This window comes from Mixophyes fleayi, chromosome 1 (genome assembly GCF_038048845.1).
Source record: "Mixophyes fleayi isolate aMixFle1 chromosome 1, aMixFle1.hap1, whole genome shotgun sequence".
Classification (NCBI taxonomy): domain Eukaryota; kingdom Metazoa; phylum Chordata; class Amphibia; order Anura; family Limnodynastidae; genus Mixophyes; species Mixophyes fleayi.
The window spans coordinates 131645827-131673183 of record NC_134402.1 but is presented as its reverse complement, the minus strand read 5'-3'; the positions used below and the strand labels follow the sequence as shown (position 1 = coordinate 131673183).

The window sequence follows — 27357 nt, the reverse complement described above, 5'->3', positions numbered from 1 at the left end:
CGATATATTCGGGTTGGCCCTAATGGCCCTTGCTAGCACCTCCATGCACAACACAAAGATAAGCGGTGACAAGGGGCACCCCTGTCTAGTGCCGTTGTTTATCACAACTGGTTCCGAAAGATCTCCATTAATTTTGATTCGGACTGTGGGTTGCTGATATAGTGCTAGAATTCTATAAAGTCCCAGCGGACCTAAGCCCAGGTGTTCTAGGATCCCTCTCATAAAAGGTCAACTTACGCGGTCGAAGGCCTTCTCTGTATCAATAGACAAAAGTATTGATGCCGTTGCTGAACGTGAGGCCAAGTGAATCAGATCTATCACCTTGGTGGTGTTGTCCCATGCCTCACGGCCCGGAAAAAAGCCCACCTGGTCGGAGTGGACCAGATTTTGAAGTACAGATTTTATCTTCTTTGCAATGAGTTTCGCGTATAACTTGATATCCACGTTCAGCAAGGAGATAGGCCTATAACTTGCGCACTGAGTGGGGTCCTTCCCCTCTTTGGGAATCACAGGTATATGTGCTTCCAGACTCTGTGAAAAGAAAAAGTGTTTAGAAATGCCAACACCATCAGGGGTATTAACTTATCTTTAAAGGTCTTGTAGTATGAGATGGAGAAGCCATCAGGGCCTGGGCTCTTGTCTGAGAGCATGGATTTCATTGCATCCCTCAACTCCCCACCAGTGAAGGGTTGTTCTAACATGTCTCTATATGATCTTAAAAGAGTGGGAAAGCTGATCCCGCTTAGATACGTCGAGATCTGGGCTGACTTTGTGGCATCATCTGACTTATTTTCTTGGGTCTCGAGATTGTATACTTTAAAGTAATATGTGTGAAAGGCCTCGGCTATTTCGGAAGTGAGTTTACAGTCTCTGTCTCCAACGTCTTTGATCGAGGTAATTTATGCCTTAGCTCTCTATTCGGGCAAGGCCCTTGCCAACTTAGTATCTGGTCTGTTTACCCACCGAAAGAAATGGTGGCGGCACCTTCGAAAGTCTAATTTAGCTTTATCATATAGTAGTTTGTTAGGCGCCGCCCTCGCCTCTGAGTCAACAGGTCTTTATTCATATTGGACTTATGTGTCGTCTCTAATCTCTTGTAGTAGTGGGTCACAGTAAGCAATGTTTTCTTTCTTCAAGCGGGAGCCTAGCTCAATGAGTCTTCCTCTTATGATACATTTGTGGGCTTCCCAAATAGTAATTTTGGAGACATCAGAGGTATCATTGTCAGTGACGTCAAAAAGGGCAGTGGCTAGCTGGTCCTTACAATATGTGTTTTGCAGAAGGAGTTCGATAAGGCGCCAAGTGCATTTTCTAGTCATGGGTTGGGGGAGTTGAAAAGTCAGTGATATAGGTGCGTGGTCAGACCATATTATTTGACCAATGGATGTTGTTAAGAGTCTGGGGATAAACCTGTGTGAAAGAAGTAGGTAGTCAATTTGTGAGTATACATCATGTGGATGAGAAAAGAAAGAGTAATCTCTCTCCCCAGGGTGTTGGAGGTGCCATGTGACGACCAGTTGGTGTTCATGAAGTGTGCGTCTAACCTTACAGTGGTGAGATCTGCATACTCCTTCTGGCGTTAGAGGTGACCAGTTCTAGTTGTAGGGTCCAACTGAGGTCTCATCCCACAAAAAGAATTCCCTCTGCATGTTGCGCTACGTTTTCTAATACCTGTGTTATAAACAGTGGTTGACCTTGGTTAGGCAGATATAAATTGACAAAAGTGTATGTTACATCAAATAGGCGGCATTTTATCATGAGTGTTCCTTCTTCAACAAGGCGATATTTTTGGAAATCTGTAAAAGGGAGTCTTTTAGAGAACAAAATGGCAACTTCTAGAGTCTTGCCCTCACAGTTATTACTAAAATATGAGCTAGTGTAGAGAGAGCCGTGGGGCAGCTCCCTGTTTAAAATGTATTTCCTGGATGAATACTACATCTGCTCCCAGGTGCCTCATTTCTTTTAAGGCCTGTGATCTTTTCTCAGGAAGGTTGAGACCCTTGGCGTTAATTGAGACTAATTTAAATTGGGCTGTCATGGGGGCTCTAAGTATTCAGAAAGAGCACTTCTGATGCCGTCCAGACAGTGCACTCTAGTCAACAATTGTAATAGATAAAGGGTGACCCTGGGCTTTGTAAGTAAAGAAAGGTTTGTATAGGTTAAATCTGGTGGGGAAGGTAGGGTGGGAAAGTCACAAGAGGGATGAAACGTTACGAACAAGCACAGACATAAGCACAGACAATGACAAAACAAATAATTAACAGTCAAACCGCTCCAGGGAAATGGGTGTGGAAGGGCCACACCCATCTCTCGGACTTCTTCCAGCGGTAGGGGGAAAAGGGGGGTTAGTGACAGTGACTAACAGAGTCATCTTATAAGTATAACTAAAATTGCAAGAACAATAATAACGCAGCAAGTCTCGTGGTTAGGAGAGCATCTAGAGGACATTGTCCAGAGAGCATAACTCAAGAAGGAAGAATTTCGTAGAGCAATAGTTTGGCTTATTGTAGTTTCAGGCTGAGGTCTGGGTTAGTTACCCCCGATGTCTGTTTATGTGTCCATCTCATCACGGGAGAGATTGGGGGGATGTGATATCTAATCAAAAGGTACGTTTGTTGTTGTCCCAACTCTCAGTTTAGACAATATCTAACTTGGGAGTAGTAAATTTAAAGGGTGGGGGACCTCTATAGAATAAGCTCAACTAGGACAGCATAATCACGTAATAGAGCACGGTGTCCGCTCCTCCAATATCTCTGAGACCAGGAAAAAGCAGAGTATGGTGAGGAAGGGGGAGTGTAGTGAAAGAAACTGGTTAAATTGGTTTAGTACCATCCCGTAGCCAGCAAAACATCTAATTGACACAGGAGTTTCCCAGTAACACCGGTGCATGCATTGGAAAGAAGATGAGCAGTATACATGGCTAGGACCAGATTTGGCCGATTCACCTTGGTGTGTGTGGCTTTCCCAGGCGATATATAGCCAGATGGGTCTTAGTGACGTGGGTCTTGTCTCTTCCAAATCATGAGACAGTCTGGCAAGCCTGGATCATCCAGATTCGTGGAAGCCTTATTCCAAACGACCCCCGGGGGATGGGGGTCGATCACGCTCCTGTGGGTCTCGCTGGCGGGGGAATCCCGATGTTTCTGGGGAGGAATTCCCACGTCTGTCGGTGTCGGAAGTGCGGCGACCTGCAGGCCTTCAGCTGGACACGCGTAGACCACAGGCCCCGGGTTCGGGATTCAACGGCTTCGGCGGCACTATCTGGTCTTTTGGGGTCTCCCCTCTGTTGTGGCCGTATTTGGGTATATATGGGCAGTTAGATGTGGTAATTGGCTCGGGTTTTAGGGTGGTTCTGTGGTTTATGGTGCGAAGCTCACAGAACATGCAGACGGTTGTTGCCCAAACCACGCCCCTTTTTCATGGAGTTTTATTAGTATGGAGAAGATAAAATAAAGGAAATGAAGAACATTCACCACGCACTTTCAACTCATGTACAGTATGTTCTTCTGTCAATTTTTGTTAGGACATTTGATGCTGGGCTAGATGTCACTTGAACTTTTTCCTAGCACTGCAATTATTATTATTATTATTATTATTATTTTTATTTTTATTCATTTGTATAGTGCAAACATATTACATAGCACTGTACATTGAGGGGATCATGATACAAATAAATAACATACAATGGCATGAAACACAAGGTAAAGCTGGCCCTGCCCAAATGAGCTTACAATCTAAGAAGTATGGGGAACAAGTTATACACAGTGGTGGAGTAACAATTGTTGCTGGTGATGGGGAAGGTGTGTGTGGCTACTATAAAGCAGAAGGATTATCGGCCACTAATATTAAGGCAGCCATTGGCGACTGCCATTTCTTTGGTGTGATGAGAGAGACAGTGGAAGTTGGAGGCATGACATTTGAACTAGGCATTGTAGAAATGTTAAAACATGTCAGCTGCTGGCAACCATGCACTATTTATATTAACTAAACCTCCTTACTCTTCTGGCTCTGGAGAAGGTTTTCACTATTGTGTGGTTATCTGCCAGCTTGGAACAGCTGTATGCCCTGTATTTTGCTTTATCATGCTCACTACTGGCACAGAGAGCTAGAACACTTCTTCTGCATGTTCACAGAAGTTGTTGCAGCAGCTACTACCACCATGAGGCCCGGAGATCATAGGTGACAACTGCAATGACAGTTGAACTCACTGGGTCAGCAGCTGAACTGGGATGGTATTCTACTAGATCTTATAAACAACCCTGACCTTGGGGTGATGATGCTCCACGATAATACTCTGTAATTACCCACTGCCTTCACAAATGTTTTACGGTTTTAGATTTGTGAGAAGATTATTATGCGGGAGGTTATGCACAGAGCCGAGCTAAAGCACAGCCATTATGTAACAATTCAATTCAAACCAGTCTGTAATATTTGTATTGTTAATGTCACTATTTATCATTCAGTTGAATTAACTCAATTCCGCTCCATGCATTAGACGGTAATCAAAATTTTTGTGCTTTTCCGACTAGATGTTCAGTACAGCCAGCGCCATAAATATTTTTGTAATGCAATACTTTCTTTTCCTCTCTTCAATATCTTTAGTAATTGTAAATCACTGATATTTTTTAATTCCCTTAATTCATTGTTTGCCTTTTAAACTGTTTAGGTTTCGTATTTGACAAAGTCGGAGCAGAACTCTTATCGCCTCAGCTGGGGAACCGACAACCTAGACAATGTGGCACTTTCCTCTAGTCCAATCCATTCTGGGTGAGTATATAAACACAAAATAAGCTGTGTGCGTGAGCTGCAGGAATATCTGTGGGGACATAAGTGACACCTTGTGGTCATGTGCATGAGTGGCATACTAATATGCTGTATTTTTAATTACACTCCCTTTTGGTTAACGCAAAATAATTTTTTCATATGCGGAACAGTGGCAGACCACTAGCATCAGGGGCAGGCTGGGCAGGTCCCACAGTGGCCCACCTTGGGCTGGGTCATTGTGCCACCTTCATTTTTTACCTTGAACATGTTCCTAATAGGCTGCTGAGTCGAGTCTTGCCCCCCGGGCTAAAATTCACCAGCCCTCCCCTGACTAGCGTATAACTAATGTACAGAATTTAAAGAAAATAGTTTATTCTCTAAAATAATAAAATTACCTTTATTAGATATTGAATAATGGGAAATTGTTATGACAAAACTATTTGATTTATCACACCCAAAAAGTACAATTTTTGAATGTATTCACACATTTAACAGGTTGTTAAAGGCACAAATTATTTTTATTCACAGCGTATGATTATATTTGATAGCTACTTGTTTATCAGTTTATGTAAGCAGTAAGCATATTTATTACATAATCTACACCAATACACTTTAGCTGTCTCACCTTATTGCTTGGTACTATAATGCATTGTATGCGTGTGGCAGATTAGCATGAAGGTAAATAAAACGTATATATATGTGTTATGTTACCACTCATTTTCTCATCATATTTGTGTTGTGTGGAGAAACTAGATAATTGTATTTGAAATTTGTGCATTTTTACTGACTAATCGCAGAACGATTTATAATAGAGTCCCATCACTTAATCATGCATGAATTTCCGTGTGAATTTCTTAAATATAATATCACTGATATGAGTTGTTACATTAAATAGTGGTATTTTCATAGTGTGCTGAATTTACAAAGTTCTGTCAGGATAATCAAATGGCAGCCATGTTGTAGCTACTGTACACACTTCTAGTAACTGTTACACAAAGTTTAACCTGCTAAAATGTAGTCATATTCATACAATTCCATTCTGTATAAGATTACATTAATGTATGCTTCTTTTATGCAAAATAAGATGATACTTTATTTCTGGGGAACTAAACTAAACTACACATATTTCCCTGTCATTCATGTTCATTTGATCAGTTGTGTGCCTTCAAAATGACTGAATTAACTCTGCAGTTGGCAACTAAGTGAGAAAAGCAAAAGGAAACCATGTTTCTATACACTCACCCAATCCATTCCATGTCTGACACCTAGTAATGGCTCAAGTGCTTGTGTCAACCAATGTGGGGCATAAGTTGTTTTGGAGAATTGCTGTTCAGCCAGCGCCATAATAAGGACTGGTATACAAGAACAAACCTGTTACCTGTATGCCAAGACGTAGTCCCTCAGCATAGTCCAAGCCCAAGAAAATAGGTGCAATCTGTAGGTTGAATCATTGTTTTTCTAGTTAATATCAAATGATTGTGAGTATGCCCAATTTATAAATGTTGTTAGAGGAGAATCAACGTATTTTTTTTTTATATTTACACCTAGTTGCTAATCAATTGTTTCCACAGTTTAGTAGTATTTTCCAGCACTAGAAGTGTCCTGCCAAAATGGAACAGCTTTAAAAATAGGAATAGAGGCTATTTTTGTGATTGTGATTACACTAAGTTCAGAGTAATTAAGTCAGAGCTAATGTAGGGAATATTTTGTTGGTGATATTAATTCCAGAAACTGATTCTACATCACATCTATATGACTTCAGCTTAGTGGGAAGGAACAGTTCAAAATAGCTAATAGTCCTATTTTTAGATATTCCACATCAACCTGTGGATCTTCAGCTGATTTTTAAGTACCAGGAAGACACATCCTATGATATGCAGTACTATACTATTTTATATGATGCTGTGTATTATAGAGCTGAATAATGCATTAAATGACTAAACTGTTTATTCGTAAATAAATATATCCATCATAGTCTCATCCACTCCTCTTCAGCAGGTTGCCCTGTAAGTAAGAAAGGTTTTTGTCTAACAAGGCAGGCGGGCTGTGAGTGACAGCTTTGTAGACTTGCTGTGCAGAAGTGCACTATGTGGATTGGTGGATTCTTGGGCAGCACCAGTCAGGTCAAATTAACTGAAATGACTGAATTGTCAGCTTTTTGACATGTATGGGGTTCCATCAGGACACTGCCCTAAAGATGTGGTAGGCATTTTAGATATCTGCAATGGAAAGTGTAGGTACTTGTACAATGTAATTTACTGCCATGATTCATATCTGAACATTTATGTTTTGGGGCTAAATGGTTGTTTTAACTTTTTCACTAATGGTAGTATAAAAGCATGTATTAAAGTGGTTGCAGTAGTTTCTGGTAATTTACATCTATGGAATTAGTGAGTTTATCTAAATGCACAGATTCAGATATACGTGTATTTCTTCATCGCTCACTGGAGAAAATGCTGCTTTTAGGCCAGAGGGTGTTTACATGATTAAAATGTATATCTTTAAATGATAAAACAGGTTTTAATTGTTATGGAACTTTCTAAATATCTAAATGATTACCTCTGTCTCTCTTTCCTGTCTTTTTCTTGCTTTCTCATGGCCAAATAATCTATTTTGTTGCAGCCTCATATCTCCTTGTCTTGATCGAGACCACAGCAGGTGATCTTAACTTTGTGTTCAATACGTGATTGCGCTGTTTCCACATTGTATTCCAGTAATGCACATCAGGATGCTTTTGTGTGTTCAGATCTAGCCATAGGACTAAAATGGACATCGCAGTGCAGGGGACGGGAACACAGTGACGTCCCCTGCCCGCATTTGCCAACTGTTGGCAAGTATGAGATTAGGTTATTTTGTCCCTATTTAACACTTTTTGGGGTCACAATAATAAAACCAAAACGCAAACATTTATAAGACAAAGCTAGCTTTATTGCATGTATTACTCAAATAAGAAATTATACTTTGATTAGACCCTAAGGGTAATTTTTCATTATTGAAGCCCCTACAAGCCCTGTACAAAACGAGACAGTACATATTTGTGTTTTTATACACGTTTAATGCATGTTGTGCTGCAGTGCATCTTTTTAACATTTCAGCACACTTGTTGCTTGTCAACACAGTTGAAAGCTTACATGCATCTCCAAAGCAAGTGCATTATAAATGCAATGAAATGTTGTCTAGCTGCGTCTATATTTGCATTTCCCCATGTGGCTTTAACAAGATGACAACTTCTTGTGTTGTTAAACGAATTTAAATGTAGACTAAATGCATATTAAGGGCCTGATTCATCTTCGGGCATAAGTCCCGTTGCGTGGCATCTTGTGTGAAATTGCTCAGCGTATGCTCAGAAACTGACTTTCCGCCAGTGAATGCAAGTCATCCATATCAACTCCAAACACAAATGACACCTCTGACTGCCTACAATTTGAAGGGCGCAACGGGGGCAGGAAGGGGCGGGCACACTTAGGTAATATAAGGGCGTGCTGAGGTCGAGTGCACACTCATGATGCGTGACATGTATGCAATGACAGAACATATGTTTGCAAGTAAGAGAAACTGTAAAACTATGCTTGTACTTGAATACGGGCTTACATGAGTGCAATAAACGCCCGATTTTTTTTTTAAGCGTAAATTGCTTTTACGTTCCATTCAAAGCTGAATCAGGCTCTAAATGTGTATATGTGTTTGTACCTGCTTTTTTAAAAGCAATAAAAATACATATTGCAAATGTCAGTGTCTATATAATGTTAGGGTATGTGTACACAGGCAGTTTTTTACCATAAACAAAGACACATATTTTTTTCAGATCCGTTTATAATACATTGTTCTGAGAAAAAATGGTATGTTTTTATTAAGTTTTTAATGTATGATGCTTTTCTACACATATTTTTAATACATACTGCTCTGTTGGATAGTCCCGAAGACTCCCAAATTGCTAGTGAATCACATCATTACGACCCAGCTGCTGTGCTGTGCAATGAGGAAAATCATGGCATTGCCCAGCGGAGGGTGGGGATGTGGTACCATCTTCTCCTATTTTCCAAAGTTAGCAATACGCAATTTACTAGCAAAATAATGATGGTTAGGGTCAAACTCCAATGAATGTAAATGATATAGTTCAGTCTTTCAACTGTATATCACTAACAAGCCATGTATACTACTGTTAAAATGACTATCGGGGCACTAATGCCCTTTTGGTTTCCATTTATTAGCATCTACAGAAGTTTCTGTACGTTTAGTGGTTGAGATTGAACACTGAAGCATCCTGATTATTTTTATTAACAAAAATCATATCTGGGATTGTAACAATGCTTAGCATGGACATATTATTGGGTTTCATTTAATTGATATGTATGCCATGACAAGCCATGAAATGAACAGTTTAACCGTCACTGATACAATATTTTTTGGCACCAATTGTAAAAAGGTCAAACTGTTAACATTCTTCTCCATTCAACTCATGCACATTGGGAAATAGTAATCGTGAACAAACAGACTACAAAACTGCTGGAAAATGTATGCATGTGTCATGCTGGAAGGAGCCAGGCCCAGAGCTAGCAGTGCAGACTGTTGTTCATATAAAGCAGGACAGATAGGCAACTGAGTGTATTCAGAGTTGGACATGTGCGTGCATTGGAAATTGCAAAGACCAAGGTACCTGCTTCTTCTGCTTCCACTTGTCTTACTTAGCCGTCCCACTACTCTGAAGCTTTACCCTGATTTGGGTACATCAAGACGTAAACTCTTTACAGCCACTTCCTTAGTGGCATGTCACTGGGTCATATTACTTCACATCTCAGAATTGTATGTAAACTTTGTGGAGCAGATGGGTATCACTCATACAGTTCTGTAGCTATGTGTACTTTTCTTCTTTAACTGGTTTACTGTATACAACAAACAATTACAATAATTTTATTTCTTTAAAAAGGACTGTTTGTGTTTAGATATACATGTGAAACTGTTACATACAGTAATTGAAGGTACTGAATATATACATGTTTCACATGTAGTTTGTCATTGGGTTAGGTTTGTTCAATTCTCCTGTTTCCAGTAGTAATTCCTGGACATTTGCACACAGCTGCTCATATATAATATACAAGTACTTACATGGTATGTACCCATTGTTCATGTACATAATTACAGTATATGCAGGACTTTACCTATCTACAAACTACTGCTTTATGCATCTAGATGCAGCAATATATATTTTCTTGGTTAAACTGAGGATATGAGGTCTAACAAGTAGTGGAAGGGAAACTACTTCTCAAGGTCATGCAAAGAAGAGTTGTCACAAGAAATATGTTTTATCCACCAGGAGAAATGCTTGTAAGATTACACACAAATAGTCATAAATACCATTGCACAGCTGAGTTATCAGTTTTCTCCTTGGTGTCTGACTTTCAGATGGCTCCGTATTGTATTCTGTAGCTTGAGAGGCAGTGAGACAGTGTCACTATTATGACTTTGAATGTTCAGCCATTGGGGAAGTTCACAGCTTTACTCACTCTTTTAATACAGTAGTTTTTCAACCCTGCAGTCAACTTTTTTGGTTCTTCTACCATGATCCACTGCTCTAATTACAGCATTATCATACTACTGACCCCTCTTATGCAGTGAGCACCCTTTCATTACGTGCCAAGTCTACAGTATGCCCATGTTAGTTGTAGTCAAGGATCCTATAATTTTGAAACAGATGGACACCCATGTGTCCTGAAGTGTGTTGCGATCATAACACCTACCCCATACTTCCTGTCTCAAATAAGGTAAAATTTTAATCATGGGGAAAAAAAAGGTGTTTTGATTTTCGGTTAATGAAGGGGACTCTCCAGGGAAAATATAGATACATGGGAGTCCTAATTATAGTTTACCCAATGACAATGGAACAGTATGCTCCATGTCAGACCAAGAATACTGTGTGCCAATGCCAGGCATTCTGCATGCTCATTCCAAGTATTCAATATGCCCATGCCAAGCATATTGTGCACCCATGTCAAGTATACTGTATGTCTATGCTAAGTATATGACATGCCCTTGCCAAATATATAGTAGACTTCAAGCCAGATATACAGTATGCTCCATGCCAGGCCCTAAAATTCACCCAATACTTTATATATTGGACCCATAGCAACTTGTTTATATGCTCCTATGTACTTGATGAACTGCCATGTTACCTCCTATTCCCATGTGGGTGGCTGAGCAGTGATTTCCCACACTGCTTAATTTCACTGCCCTCCCCACCAGACACACATGTACATTGCTGCTGCCAGAGAATAGACCTAATAAACTCCAATTATACTTATGGGGTTTTGACAAGGGAGGTGGGCCGTTTGTAGAACTACTAGTCCCATCTTGACTTGTCAGACTCTGGTGGATCATGCTTGGATCTGTATTTCCACAACAGCTGAAGAGCAGCTGGAGAAGCAAAGAGAGGCACAGGGCAGAAGAAAATGATTGATCTGTATGTGTGGAAGAAGGAGGAGGATTGCTGCAGGAGCTGGAATGCATTAGCTCTCCTTCCACAGCCGCCTAGAGAGTATGAGTAACAGCAGCTAGAGGCCAGCGGCCCTGCACAGCAGTGAGGACCAAGAAGTGATGAGAGTTGTTACTGCATATTATTTAATAGGATGTATTTTATGATATATATTATTTGTTATTGCTGAGCAAAATTCTTTAGCTAAATCATTTTAGTTACTATGCCTTCAATTTTGCAGTGCATAAGAATGTATCATAAGTGTAGGGAACTTTTGCATACTGGTTACAGTATGTCTTTTCATAACACATAAAGACATATTATAGGTTTTGTGGCCCTTTAAATGACAGCCTTTTAAATTAATCTGTTTTCTGGTATCAAACCGAAAAGCAGTTGCTGGCTAGTCATAACAAAGGCAGTTTTAATGAGTGTTGTGATACAAAAGTCTAATATATTATTGCCATGTTTGCTCACTTTTAGTCCAATATACATTTCCAAGATACAAGACTAACCTTAAGTGGAAGTTGTGCTAAGTTTTTTTAAACTCCAGCACTGCATAACCACAGTTCTTCCTGCTAGATTAGTGTTTTGTCATTTATATTAGTATATTAGTTATATTAAGTGCTCTATACATGACAGTATTTATGATATGTGACTTTATAGTAAAAAGTCCTCAAATTACCAGATTAAATCACTCTTTACGTGATAGAATGGTATGTGCATGCCCAAAATACTTGCACCATACATATACATTACGGGTGCATGCCATTTCTTCCCATAGCATATATGTGTCTGTGTATATCTATATGATAATATATATATATATAATATATATTCAGTATATGTACTTTCTAATAAATGTGTTATTTATTGTCTGGTTTCTGCTCACCCCCTATTTAGCATGTGGAATGAGTTTTGCCTTGCATATGTTTGTATCTGGCTATTTTCTTTGATGTTTTGCATTTGTCTGTAGAAATTGTTTTCCACAATTCTAATGATAGCATTCAAAAAAAGAAAGAATTGAAAGAAGGTAGATGTTCTCTCGTGGTTCTGTGCCTGCAAACAGTTATCCAAGGCATTTAATAACCTCCCCTCTTTGCTTCTATTCCATCCTACCTAATAAAATAAAATAAAAGTTTTACAGAACTGAATCAATATTATCTATTCCAAAGGAAAAAATATATATTTACATTTAATCTTACTATATAAATGCCTAGTGGCGTGTGTGAAAAAAAAACAACCAAGTTGCAGAGCCACCTGCTGGGCAGAGTTATACACTGACCTATATATTTCTTGAAGGAAAAGTGACAGTTGGGAGTGGTTGGTGGTTGCCGGGTGTGAAAGTGGGGAGTTTTTAACACCTTAAGTAGCTTGATGAAGGATGTGGCGATGAAGATGAAGGATGAGGTGATGGAGAAAAATGATGAGGTGGTGACATGTGGACAAAACCACGTTAAAAAAGGGCGCTTGCGTCGGGAAGTAACGCTCTTCCCCTGAGGAGGCCTGGGCTAGGCCCAAATACATGACAAGATCCTTTTTAACACCTTAAGTAGCTTGATTGGACTAGAATGCATGAGTATCATGCACGGGATAACTTGTAATATATATGTGCCGTTGTTTGTCCCTAGAGCATACACAGCTGTGCTTTAAATAAAATATGTAGCAGATTAGACTTGTAGTATTACATGTAATTTTGTATTCCTATTGGTGTTGTATTTTATTAACGTTTATGCTGTCTTTCATGTATCCTTCTCAGTTTCCTAGTTAGTTTCATGGTGGATGCCCGTGGAGGTGCCATGAGAGGCTGCAGGCATAATGGACTGAGAATAATAATCCCCCCTCGGAAATGCACGGCCCCTACAAGAGTGACCTGTCGTCTAGTGAAGCGCCATCGATTGGCCACTATGCCGCCTATGGTGGAAGGAGAAGGTCTCGCGAGTCGTCTTATAGAAGTTGGCCCTTCTGGAGCTCAGTTCCTTGGGTAGGTGATAGCACTAAATTTGTTTTAGACTTTTCATATTCATAAATGGGTAGTTCACCAAGCAGCAGAGCACATATATTTCTTATGTGCATTACACATTGAAACAATGATTAACACAGTCTTAATCACTCATTATTAGGCTCCTATGTCTCCTGGTTTTCTCAGGACAGCCCTCCTTTTCCATCCAAAATATTTAACCCACAATTCTTATTTTCCCATAATTTAAATATTTTAAGATTCCCAAATTAACAGGGTAAGTGAGAATTGGCAGCTAGAATTGTTTTACCTTATTTTGGACCTAAAAGGAAGGGTACAGGGTACACACTACAGAAAATTTGTGCTGCTGCAATATAGTTAACTATTTTACCAACAATTGAAAAAAGTCCCGATAAGCATGCCGATACATGTGTACAACCTAAACACATTTTACAAGATTTACCTTCAGGTCCGTGCTCTTCATCTGACATAACCAACGGCTGACAAGATTCTGACTGCACACTCCATAGGGATCTATGGACACTACCGTTCCTGAGTGCATACACACTGCAGAATTGGAACGTCAAACAAAATTTTTAGTTCAGTTTAAAACCATACGATGTGCTTTGGGATGATAATCCAGAATATGTCAGGGTTAATTATCATCCTATAACTTTTTAGAACTCCTATATATATACTTTCTAATGTGAACTGCCAATCTTGAGATATTCACTAACAGTCCTATTTTTGAATCGTTTCTACTTCAACCAGACTAGTTTGTTATAGGAGAACTATCAAAGTACATTTTTTCAGATATTGTACGTTTACATTTTGTCCATTACATTTAACTGAAATGTGAAATCTATTACAGATCTCACAAATGTTGCTTATACTTAGGGGGGAATTCAATTCTCCCCGAAGTACCGTCGCGTAAAACCTATTACCGTTATTATGGTAATATTAACCCGGCTTTCTGCTCGCAGCTCAGGGAGCTGCGAGCAAAAAGCCAACGTTGAAACTACCGTAATAATGGTATTTAAACGCACTAATACCGTAATAACGGTAATAGTGCGCAGTAACGCGGCCAATTGAATTCCCCCTTAGTGTTTGAGTGTTCATCTTGCTTAGTATATTGCTATTTTAGAGAGAACTTTGAGTCATCCTCCAATTTTCATGATGACTGAAAAGATATCATCTGGCTAAGAAAAATACAGCAAAAAATACATACAATTTAACAGTTTTTATCAATTAACTTATAATTGTTAAAAATATGTTTATATTTGCATGATTTATTAAAAATGTGTTTTTGTGAGAATTCACAGTAACTATTGAAATGTGCTAACTGTGTTAACATGTTTACTTTTCACAAGTTTTTCTGCAAGAATGGGGTATACAATGTATGATGTTTAGAAGGCATAAAGTTAATATTCATCTCTAGTTTTCATTGTTTTCTTTTGCTTTAGTTACAGTATAAACTCTTTTGTCACATTTATAAGAACCCCTGACAATGAATTAGAATACATAAACAGACTGAAATGAATGACTTTCAGTCCCCTGGAACTTTCCAGTCGGAGGGAATTCTACTTTTTGTTTTCTTTTCATTTTACATTTATCTGGCACGTTTTACAGAACTTTTTATATTCCCAAATTCTGGCATTTCACTTCTAAGACAAGCTAAAATTACTCTTACCTATGTTCTTTCTCTCACTGCTGCTTTGGATGTACTCAGTAAACTTCACCTTCCTACGGCTCCTCCCCCTCTAAATGAGGGAGAAAGCTTGGTCAGCCGAATCCTTCAACTCGGACCTCCTGGGACCAAATTCCTTGGGTAGGATAGACTTAAGATCAAGTTGATGGATGCCGGCCCCCCTCTTTGTCCCTGTTGTTCTTCACTATTATTTATTTCTATCTGTCAGTAACCTACTCCCATCTTGTCCATGTAATTTTACTTTTGAAATTTCAATATCAGGTGTGGTCTGATGAAGTATTTTAATCTTTGTGCGTTTTTTTGGTTTTAGTGGTACAGTATGTGTGTTTTTCCTCTGTGTATTATTGTTCAGTGGTGTTACTTTTTTTGCTTGAGCATGTGATTTTTTTTCACTAGTGATTGACTTTGAATCTGTGTCAGAACAATTTGGATCGCAAATTTAGACAACATGTTCATTGGCAGTGAATTCAATTTGAGTGTACCCAATAAAAACAACAAAATTCTTTTTATAAATATAGCCCAGACTTATGCAATCTACATATAATTATATATGTATAAATAAATATATATATATATATATATATATATATATATATATATATATATATATATTATGACTATTGTATAACATTTTACATAGTCTTAAAAAACATAAATTCTTCCCTGAATTATTAGTTTCCATGTGCCATGAATGTGTTGACTCCACCATCTTTTGTGTGTGTGCTTGTTAATTAGGCACTTGAGGTCTTTGCCCCAGCACTTAACCACTTCTTTCTGTAATCCCTCAATGTGATGTATTGCTGTTCAGGCCTGTGATTGTGGAGATCCCTCATTTTGCGGCTCTGCGTGGAAAAGAGAGGGAGCTTGTGATACTGCGCAGCGAAACTGGCGACAACTGGAAAGAGCACTTCTGTGAATTCACGGAGGATGAACTCAATGAGATCCTTAATGGAATGGATGAAGGTATTATTGTTTTACCTCAGTATGTGTATTTCATCATATAACCAACATTTGCTAACATGTGACCGTAATGACCATAACAGTATTACCAAAGGTATTTAAGGAAGTATTAAACTTCACTGCTGGCACTAGAGTTACCCTTTCTGTTAGACAAATACTGGTTCAAGTAGACTTTACCTGGATGGTGACTGCAAGATTATTGTCTACCAAACTAAATTGATACAGGACGACTGGCATGCAAAGCTCTTCAGTTATCTATGAATCATAGAAGAATGTTTGTCTTGTAGATGTAACAATATTGCTTTCATATTTTCCTATAGTTCTTGACTCTCCCGAAGAATTGGAAAAAAAGCGTATCTGTCGCATTATTACCCGAGACTTTCCTCAGTATTTCGCAGTAGTTTCCCGTGTTAAACAGGACAACAACCTGATTGGACCTGAGGGAGGGATTCTGAGCAGCACTGTGGTCCCTCAAGTTCAGGCTGTATTCCCAGAAGGTGCCCTTACTAAGCGAATCCGTGTTGGCCTTCAGGTATGAGTGCCATTACACCTAAAATACAGATTATGAGTGTGGCCCTTATTTTATATGGTCGCACATTACAACTTCAATAAAGTGTTAAATAGTAATTTTAACCCATATGCCTTGTGTGTGTGCTATCATAATTTCAGAATCAGAGTTATGAATGATTGATTGATCATGCTGGTCAGGGAGAGGATTAAGGATGATATATACTCCTGGCCGGTAGTACTGTAACTGAACAGCTTGTTTCACAAAACCAAACTACAGCACACATACAGGTCAAATATTTGCAAAGTATGACAACACTTAACTTAAATCAACATTGTAAAGAAAGTTTTATCTGGATCCTATACAATTATGGAAAGCAAATTGTATTAGCTGAAATTACTGTGGCCTTAATTGAATGTTCTAAATAAACCATGCCATCAATGTTATATCATATGTTCATGAATGAATAATGTTTCTGTGTCATTTATATTTCCTCTATCTATTATAACAACCAGTTTTATCTTACACTTTAATGTACTCAATTTCAATTTAATACCCCAGAATAATTGTAAGTATAACATCACAGCTTATCACAGTAATAAATGTTTACTGAAATTATAGTTTTGAGCAGATTTTGACTGCTTTGGCCATTACTTCTCATGAAAGCTTACTTTTGCAGTTTGTCTAAAATAAATGTGCGTAACTAATAAATATCATATGGTCTGCATTAATGATATGATTTATTTTTTACTTGTTTTAAAATCAAAGGCCCAGCCAATGCACGGTGAACTTGTAAAGAAGATATTAGGCAACAAAGCAACATTCAGTCCTATTGTGACTTTGGAACCAAGAAGAAGGAAATTCCACAAACCTATAACAATGACTATTCCCGTACCTAAAACCTCTAGTGAGGCAATGCTTAATGGATATGGTGGTGATACACCTACATTAAGATTACTATGCAGTATAACTGGTAAGTTTCCATAATGTTATGTTCTTAAGATATTTCAAGTCTATAGTAAAATTGTCGAGGACAGCTGTTTCATTGGTTCATCAAAGACCTGCAGAACACTATGGTCCTCATGTAGAGTTAAGGCCAACTCATAAACACAAAAAGCGTGATTGGCTACTGCGCATGTGCAATAGCCAAGGATCAGTCTCAGTCTGCTCTCAGACTGAGAAGTATCTCCCCCTTGCACTTCTCCATGCTTAGAGAGGCAGAATGGGGCAGGTAGTCGGCGAGCCTAGCAATGTAAAGGCGTATTCACGTTCTTTACGTGCTATGCTGAGGGGAAAGTAGCTGCAGATAGGTCTCTAACAGTTGTATCAGTTGCGGGTGCTTTCTTCTAGTTCAAGATCTGTGCGGATGATGACGATCAACACAGACGTTGCTGTAGTACAAAATAAGAAAATAAATAAATATAAAAAAGTAAATAAAATAATCGGCATGCCCTTTCCCCCCAAATATCTTACCTAACCCTAGTTTTGCCAGCCTAGGATGGTACTTGCAAAATCAGGGTACCAAAAAGCATGGGGTCCCCCTGAATTTTACAATTGCCAGCACTAGACACTATAACAGGGTGTCCCCCTGCCATAATGCCAAACTAGCCCTAGGCTGGACATCACGGGGCTGGATTCCCTAGGAAGATTTGGCCTGCAAAACAAGTGCAGCCCCAACCCCACCACCTAGGTATAACTAGCTCTGCACTGATAGCACTAATACTCTTCCCCTAGGGTGTTGGATGTGAGATATAAAATTATTAAATGTATAAATTTATCTTGTCCCTCGTGCACTACAGGTCCCAGCATGCAGAGACTGCCATTAAGTGTTTGGGGAGCACCAGAATACCCATGGCTGCCAGGGCATGCTTGCTATTGGGGAACCACAAATGCCAGCATGCCCAAGCAAACAGGGCCCACTGTGACCAGAGTACATCAGGGAAATATTAGAGATATTCACTGACCCCCGTGTTCTGGTTTTGGATCTGGATTAACTTTGTGTTTTGGTTTTGGTTTTGGCAAAGCCGCCTTTGCATGTTTTTGGTTTTGGATTCCTATATTTTTTGTAAAATCCCTATTTTATTTTTTTTTGCTAAAATCACATAAATTTGCTCTTTTTATTAAAAAGAGCATATTATTATTAACCACAATAACACTAATTTCAAGTCATTTGCAGTCAATTTTGACCACCTCACAGGTCACAATATTATTTTCATACACTTTCAAACAAAGACTGCAGAGACCTGGCTGGATGCTAAGCGACAGAGCAATGACACAAACACACAGCAGTTCATAGCACATCTAGGAAACACAGCAGTGGCAGAAAAGAAAAGTGAAGCAAGATGGAATTGTCCTTGGGTCCTTCCAACCACTCTTATGTAAGATATTGAAAAGTACATTTACAGTTTAATGAAGCAAGCACTTCAGCCACAAAACTGGCACTGCTTGTCGCTGAAGTGCTTGGTTTGTTTGGGCCCCCCAAAAACTAGCTACCAATAGCTTAGCTGCCTCAAGCCTAACAGTGCTGTCAATGAACTCTACATTATTAAACAATGTCTGCATGTGCTGCATCTTTAATCTTCTCCTCTGTGGATACCTCCCTCTCATCCCTGAAGAACTGTCAAACTTACTTAGACACAGGAATGGTTATTACAACTGGAGTGGCATTAGATATGATATCTGTTATGTTGGACTACGCTGCATTGAACAGAGATTTAAACCAATATATAGACGCAGTTGAGGACGCCGTACTTAAGTTAAAACGTGAACCATTGGATGAGATCCCAGATTTAAAAGAGCTTGTACACAATAGATACACTGCGCTTCAGAAGAATAATACAAAAGAGGGCCTGAGTCAGGACGATAAATATGTCCAATTTAAAGAACAGCTAAGAGACCTGAGAAATTGGTTTGTCACTGGCCCCTGTAGACTAAGCTTTGGAAGATGAAGACGAGAAGATCACCGTTACCCTGAGCACATGTCCGGTACAGTGAAACTGAGAATGAATCATGAAATCAGTTATGGTCCATTTGATCGCTCCACCCGTTCCTTTGATAACTGTAGTAATTCTACAGCTATTACATGGTAACAAGTGCTAACCCCCCGCAGGATGTGCTTTTATCAGACCAAGACCAAACCAGGGTGCCAAACAATACACTAAAAAGAGCCATTGAAATTCACAGCAAAAAGCCAGTTCATCACTGAGGTTCAAATCAGCCCCAATTCCCCAAAAATTATAATATAGTTAGGTACCTTTGAGGTAAAGTGCAGCTTACAAACACTTTGTGCAATACTGATGAAAGAGCAGCAAATTGGAAGGTTTGAGTAATACATATACATGTCTATTTAGACATCCATGCTTAAATTATTTCTGCAAGCAACATTATTCTTTGTTCATAAAACTGTTGTCTTTACACCATTCAAAAAAAATTAAGATGATCCTCCACCATTTTTTGGATGTTGATAGTTGATATTAGGATCAGGTGGAGTTACAGCAGAGGTGTCACTAATTCTGGACAATACTTTTACAGTAGACAAGACCAGATGTCAAAATGTTGTGCTGAGTCATCTGCATCATCTCTGGGTCTCTTTGGAAAACTAAGTCTTTTCCTAGCAACAGTTGACTGAAAAACTGAAGGAGGAGACACCGTCCTGTCACATAACACTTGAGCTGTCTTCTTGCTCACCAGGAGCTCGTTGCATCTCTTGAGATCTGGGTCAGTTGGAAACAAAGAGAAGACATAGCTATTAAATCTAGGATCAAGCACAGTCACCACAATGTAGTAATCCAATATCAAGATTTTGATAACTCTTGGATCCTGGTGAAGCGAATAAAGTACTTGATCTACAAGTCCAACATACTTGGCGTAATTACTTTGTTTCATCTCCTCCTTCAGTTTCTCAAGCTGCTTTTCCAAAAGTCTAATTAAGGGAAACACTTGGCTCAAACTAGCAGTGTCTGAACTCACTTCACAGGTTCCTACTTCAAATGGCCTTAGCACCTTGCACAACACAGAAAGTATTCTCCACTGCGCTTGAGTAAAATACATCCCCCCGCTTTTCCCAATGTCATGGCTTGTGGAGTAAGCGTGAATGGTTTTTCTCTGTTCCTCCATCCTCAGAAGAATATATAGGGTGATATTCCACCTTGTTACCAGCTCTTGCTTTAGTTGGTGGCAGGGCAAATTAAATTGCTCTTGTAGCTGCTGCAATCTCCTACATGCTGTTGCCTAATGCCGGAAATGTCCTGATATTTTACGGGCCACAGACAGCATTTCTTGCACGTCCCTGTCATTTTTTAAAAAGCTCTGCACCACCAAGTTTATTGTGTGAGCAAAACAGGGAATGTTACCAGGGAATTCACCCAGCTGTAATGCTCTCATATTATTTGTGGTGTTATCAGAAATGACAAATCGTGAGGAGAGTCCAAGCAGGATAAGCCGTGTTGCCATGACATCCCTTAGTTTTTGTAACAGATTGTCAGCTGTATGCTTCTTAGTAAAGCAGGTGAAAAATGTGACGTAATTGGGTACATGCTGCTGCTGTTCCTGCTAGTGAAGGCAAATCACCATCCCAGTGGGTTGTCACAGTCATATAATCTTTAGTTTGCCCAGTTCCGCTTGTTCACATATCTGTAGTGAAGTGTACAGTGGGTAGAATGGCATTTTCTAGCCCAATAATTAAATTTTTCTGAACCTTCTGGTAGAGGTGAGGTATAGCTTTTCTAGTGAAATGGTGTTGTGATGAAATTTGGTAATGGGGACATAAGACCTTAAGTAACTGTCTAAAACCAGCTGCATTAATAGTGGATATTGAACACAGATCTAATACTAGCATAGTCGCCATGGCGTCTGTGATCCGCTTTACGACTGGGTGACAGCTTTCATACTTGCCTCCTCTTGCAAAGGATTGTTTAACAGTCAGTTGTTGTAAACTACTAGTATTCTTCTTCTTGGTCTGCTTCTGGTATGAAGACCCACCCACAGCAGCAACAGTGGAACTAACACTTAAGAATTCTTCTGAGGAATCCAGGATATTGGAAGAGTGATCTAGTCTTAGCAACTTGGATGCTGGACTAACTCCAATCGCTACTGAGGAAATTGATGAGGACGGTGTTGTGGGTGTAGATTGCAGGCGTCGGGATCTAGCTGAGAGAAGGGACCTAGCTGATGCTGGATCGCTTGTTGTTATTTTTTTGCATAAGTTTCCTATTTTCCCAACAGCTTCCCATGAACTTGCGTAAAATGGCGTAACATGGATGAGGTTCCTAGATGGTTAAGATCCCTACCTCTACTCACTGTGGCTTTACAAATGGCTAGACAACTGTTGTCAGGATTTGGGTAAAAATAATTCCACACATAAGAGGTGGATTTTTTGGTCTTATGCCCAGGCATGATAATGGCCTTCTTCTTATCATGCGCAAGAACTGCTTGCAGGACTTGCACAAACAACATAATCCTCATCAACATCCTCATTAGCGTCCTCGTCAGCTACACAAATATCCCCCTCATCTTGTTGCAATTTCAAAGTGGCATCCTCATTTGTGTATCAACGGCTACACTTGGGCTGTTCATGCACACATCTGCAGAAATGCTGAAAGGGGTCTTCTTTATGGGTACACTATCAGAAAGATCTGACTTACACATAGCACTCGTGGATAGACTCTCTGGAATTTGTGTCATTTCTTAATCTGAACATACATTTTCCTCTAATGCCTTACTGATTTCTTCCAGCTCGGCTTTTACAAGTAAAAGTATTTGGGCACCACTTTTTGAGTCAGAATGACAAGGTTTTGCTTGGTCATGACTGACCTTACAAGAAGATGCCTCAGTGACAGTTGCAAACCTAACACTCATTGAGAAAGGCGAAGGCCTCATTCTTTCCTTGCCACTGTGTGTGTAGAATGGCATGTTGTCAATATTTTTTTTTTGCTGATAACTTTACCTGAATTACAGGCCTTTTTTTCTTTGCCATGGTAAAATGTTTTTTTTTTACATTTTTGTTTCCCTGACTTAAAAACACTATGCACTTTAACATAGGCTTTAGCAGATGACGTAGTGGGATTACTATCATCGTGACTGATGCCAGCAGCTGCTTGGTGCTCCTGGTCTTCTGTGTGCTGCTGTGAATACATTTTGGTAACACAGTACAATGTTGACTGCAGATTAAGAACAACACTGCCAGCCCTATTATTTCTATTTCAGCAATGACAATTAGCAATGGAGAAATGGAGCTCTCCTACTCGTGTGTGAGCTATATAACACAGTACAATGTGACTGCAGATTTAGACCAAGACTGCCAGCCCTATTATTTCTATATCAGCAATGACTTTTAGCAATGGAGCTCTCTTGAATGTCACTGGAGACTTTGAGGAACACTGTTACCCCATCTCTTTCTTTTCTAGCTATAACACTGCCCAACTGCAGTAGAAACTGCCAAGAACCGTGCTACCCCCTCTGTGTCCCTCTGTGAAATGGCGCTGCATCGCCGTGAAGGGCGGTACTTATAGAATCCAAAACTTGCAAGATCCGATGACTTAACGATGATGTTTTGCCTAGTTTTTAATTCCGGGGGCATGCGAAAGTACTCAGATCAGCGAAGTTCGGGTGTGCTCGGTTCTCGGGGAACCAAGCCTGAGCATCTCTAGGAAAAATGTAAATACAACACAGACACAAATGTAAAAAATATTTTAGTTAAAATAAAAACACCCAAACATATCACTAATTCACTCTTTTTATTGCTCATCTAGATTCAGACTCTTCATCTGTAATAAAATAATAAAAAAACTCTCTTCAGCGACTCAAGACAAGCTGCTTAGAGCTTCTGTCAAAAATGAGCTCTTGACGTTAGTACAGTAATAAGTATATATAATATGGGTATTTCTATTTGCCAGAATGTTCACCATTTAGTGAAACCATAATAAAACGTGGAATAGATGCAAAGTGCTCAACTATTGTATTAAATATTTCTTTTTCACTGTATTCAGTTTGAAGTTTCTAAAAATTCTGTTTGTCTTTAGGTGGTACAACCCCTGCTCAATGGGAGGACATCACTGGAACAACACCTCTTACATTCGTTAATGAATGTGTTTCCTTTACTACTAATGTGTCTGCTAGGTAAATTCAACTCATGATGTATTGAAGTACTGTACCATTCATTAACTTATTTCATACAATTTACATTTCCTAAGCTGTTTGTATAGTGGGGTGGTTAAGCACCAACTTCATGTGACATTTTAGTGTCTAACCGCATCATATTAACATTAATGATTGTGTGTGATGTTTAATTTAGCATTGTCTTCCATGTCATACTCACTTGGTTGGGAAAAGGACAGATTGAGATATTTCCCTGAAAGAAACCTGTTCCATCTATTTTAGCTAAAGCTGTCCAAAAGAAAGTATTTTAAAGTGAATGCATACAGAAGCAGTACATATTTTAAAAATGCTTTATGTTTACCATTCATGTTGCCTGAAACATTAAGAGAATACACCTTCAATTAGGGCGTCCACATACCTATGCCCCTCTAAAAAAAAGTAATAGACTGAAGGGTGCTGGTTAAAGTAAATTCTAGTAAAGGTTTTACAACATTTTTAGAGTAGAAAGACAACATTATGAAAAACAACAAAAGAAGTGTTAAGAGTAAAGAAGAAAGGAAAAAAAGGTGGGGGGAGAGGGATAGGGAGAAGGGAGGTGAGATGGGTGTTGTAAACAAATAGGCAATATAGAAGAATCAATAGTCGAGCCTGGGTACTCAGACAATTATGGGCTAGGGTGCAGATGATCACAAACCTTGGCAAGACCCAGATGATAGGCAGTGTGAAAGCTAAAGGGTGGGAAGGGAGGGGGACTGGAGAGATGGGGATGCTAGTTTGGGGAAAACGAGGAGGTAGGGTAGAGGGTAGTGGTGGGTGTCCAGATCAGCTTCTGCAATAGATCGAATATCGGGTCTACCTTTGGTTCTGAAGCAACCAAGGGGGATTAAGAAAGACATGTTAGTATCAGGCTCGTAGCGAGAAAGCCAGGTATTCCAAATTGAGTGAAACTTATTGGGCGGTCATTTATGGTACTTGTGATGTATTCACAATTGCTATTGCGCAGTTGGCTGCATTAAGAATATGGCCAGCATGTACCATCATGTATTTATCAGTGTCTGGAACAGGGCGTTGCAAAAGGGAGTAGGACGAACAGGGTGGTAATGTCAGGGAGGTAACATTACTGATCAGGTCATGAACACTTTGTCAGAATCTCACAGACTTAGGACAGGTCCACCAGATGTGGTGAAACGAGCCATCCTGACCACAGTCTCCAGCAGAGCTTTGAGGCATCGGGGTATATGGCATGTAGGCATGTGGGAACCAAATACCATCTATAGAGTAGTTTATAGGCGTTCTCTTTAGTGCACACACAGATAGAGCTCCTAGAATCCTTCACCCTGATTTTAGAGCATTCCTCTGTGTCAAGACCCTCTTGTATGTCCTCCTCCCACTTTAGTTCATAACGATCTCTGTCTGGTTGACAATGAGCTATAAAGAGTTAATAAATTAGCTTAAAGTCAGTGATAGAACGATGAAGGTGATTCAATTGGAGATATTGACTTGGCTTGTAAAGGAAAACTTGCCTTTACAAGCTATTGCCGCTTTATATTTCCCCTGCAAAGTAGCCGATTTCCGGCGATTGCAGAAATCGGAACTTGATACATTTACCCCTAAGAGTTAAAACTGTCAGTGTCATGGTGGATACCAGCAAAACTCTGAGTGGAGTAGATCACGGTAGAGGAGATTGACTCCTTCATATTCTATCTGGAACAGTGAACAGGAGAGAGAGAAAGAGAATGTTTGTGTGGGACAAAAGAGAGATAGGAGAAAAAGAAATCCTGACTGGCAGGGTATGTCTTCCAGGAACATAAACTAGTACATCCTGTGTACTCGGGGAGTGTGGGGATGGCGGTAGAGCAGGGAGAACATTGGATAACATTGGAGGGGGAAATTCCAATCAGTAGCATGTGTAAAATATGGGTTTATCAAAAAGTAAATATAGGGACAAATTATTACAGACTACAAACACATAAAAACTGAACAGATATAATCAATGAAGAGCTAAAAGATGGCGTGAGTAAGATAAATAGTAAAAAATTTCTCAAAATATGAGATGGTAAAGAGAAACATACAAGGGGAGTCATATGTGTTCTGAGCAGCAGAGAGGCACAGCCAAAGCGCAGCGTGAAAGTGGTAAGCAACTCCACTCACAGGGAAACAGAGGACAGCAGTGGTAGAGGTATATAAGGTACCTGGGACCAGTTATTGAAAACCTAGAAAACTACACATAAAACAATGTAGCAGTGTCATAACAGACATTGAATATCTGGAATAAGTGTCGGACTCCGCATAGGAACGCATAGTGCGCCAGCATAGTGAAGGGAGTGAGATTTACTAGTCAGTGACTATCTGTAGGAGAAGCAAACACAAACAGAACAGCAAATGTTGGCACTGACATTCTAATCACTGGTAGATAGCGTCACATAAGTGGACGTGTCACAAGTCCAAGTAGCCTTTGGGATCGAAGGTCTAGGAGCTTCTGAAGTAGAAGGATTAGTGGCAACAACCAGAGCGATACCAAGAGTCCTTGATCCGCAGTCATGACCGTATGGGTTTGGTCTTCGTGGATAAAACCCACTGATTGTGGATTTTATGATTACGGAGTGGCTTTGTGGTGGAGACGAGATCACAACACTTTTTGGAGCCTGAAGGGGGCTAGGTCCTGAAAAACCTGGAGGTCTGAACAGTCAGATGTGACAATTGCATGCTAGCTTTGATGATGCCTTTAACATATATAATGCTTTATATTTTGTTTTACTCTACAGATTCTGGTTAATAGACTGTCGACAAATCCAAGAGTCTGTTGCTTTTGCCAGCCAAGTATACAGAGAAATTATTTGTGTACCCTACATGGCCAAGTTTGTTGTGTTTGCCAAATCCCAGGACCCCATTGAAGCACGTCTCCGATGCTTCTGTATGACGGATGACAAGGTGGACAAGACTCTGGAGCAGCAGGAAAATTTTGCAGAAGTTGCTAGGAGTAGAGATGTAGAGGTGCATATTATGAAAGACTTTTTAAGAAATTGTACTGATAGTGGGCATATTATTACATTCACATACTGTCCAAAATTCCCAATTTCAAAATTGGTACATTGTAGGACACATCACTGTCCTGCCATACCTCACACATGATTACCTAGCTGTGCCAACATGTTGCTTACCTATCCCCCAAATTGTTAGCCCTGTATGCCTTGAAAATAAAGCACAGTTGTATTGTTCCCATTCATAACTTTTTGAAGTGTCGGTGACACAACTCTCATCATTTAGTGTACAGTAGCATATAAATCCCAACGTTTCAGTTTGAAGAACATATAGAATATCTTAGTTACACTCTAAAAAAGAGTGTGCCAAAAGATTTTGTCATGAGGGCCCAGACCCATGGGCTACAAATTTCAAAATGTACTTTTCCTACGTATGCAATGTACCCAGGGTGGTGGAGCAGGTGGAGGATGTGCACTTTGGATGGTAAGCACGAGTTGGTTTTGATGAGCGTTCATCAGGAGACCTTCCAGTTCAACTTTACCCACCCCCACCCACACCCTGTTTATCTCCCCTCAGCAAGCTGACTACACCCCACTTACACCCTCCTCCACCATACTGCTATTTTCCATAGAGGCAAAATGCATAGGAAGTGCTTGATCTAGGCAGCATGGTTCCTTTTGCCAGCTTCAAAGCTGTAGGAGCCAAGCAAAAGCTTGCTACACATAAATGTGGTTGGGGTTTATGCAAATATGGGTATGACTTTACTGTGTAATATTGCATGAATTCACTGGACACAGTCATCTTAATAATGGGCAATGAGCACAGTAAATGGCACATCAGAGAAAGTAACGGGCACATCACATAGGAAACTTTAAATGGCACATGAGAGGCATGATTGGGCCCAACAAATTGGG

At 39.7% G+C, this 27357-nt stretch overlaps 1 protein-coding gene across 22 annotated transcripts in view; it reads left to right on the top strand.

The window, feature by feature from the left end:
* Nucleotides 1–27357, top strand: part of ANK2 (ankyrin 2) — a 202091-nt gene that overhangs the window by 127001 nt on the left and 47733 nt on the right. For 7 of the 22 annotated variants that reach the window (XM_075200383.1, XM_075200382.1, XM_075200398.1 and 4 more), the window contains 8 exons: nucleotides 4667–4767; nucleotides 12990–13214; nucleotides 14920–15018; nucleotides 15707–15861; nucleotides 16179–16390; nucleotides 17135–17339; nucleotides 23386–23482; nucleotides 26227–26455. In XM_075200383.1, the coding sequence (XP_075056484.1) occupies nucleotides 4667–4767; nucleotides 12990–13214; nucleotides 14920–15018; nucleotides 15707–15861; nucleotides 16179–16390; nucleotides 17135–17339; nucleotides 23386–23482; nucleotides 26227–26455 (1323 nt within the window). Of the gene's footprint in view, nucleotides 1–4666; nucleotides 4768–7386; nucleotides 7423–12989; nucleotides 13215–14919; nucleotides 15019–15706; nucleotides 15862–16178; nucleotides 16391–17134; nucleotides 17340–23385; nucleotides 23483–26226; nucleotides 26456–27357 lie in introns of all 22 variants that reach the window. The other 15 variants (XM_075200378.1, XM_075200392.1, XM_075200379.1 and 12 more) reach the window with 3 other exon arrangements.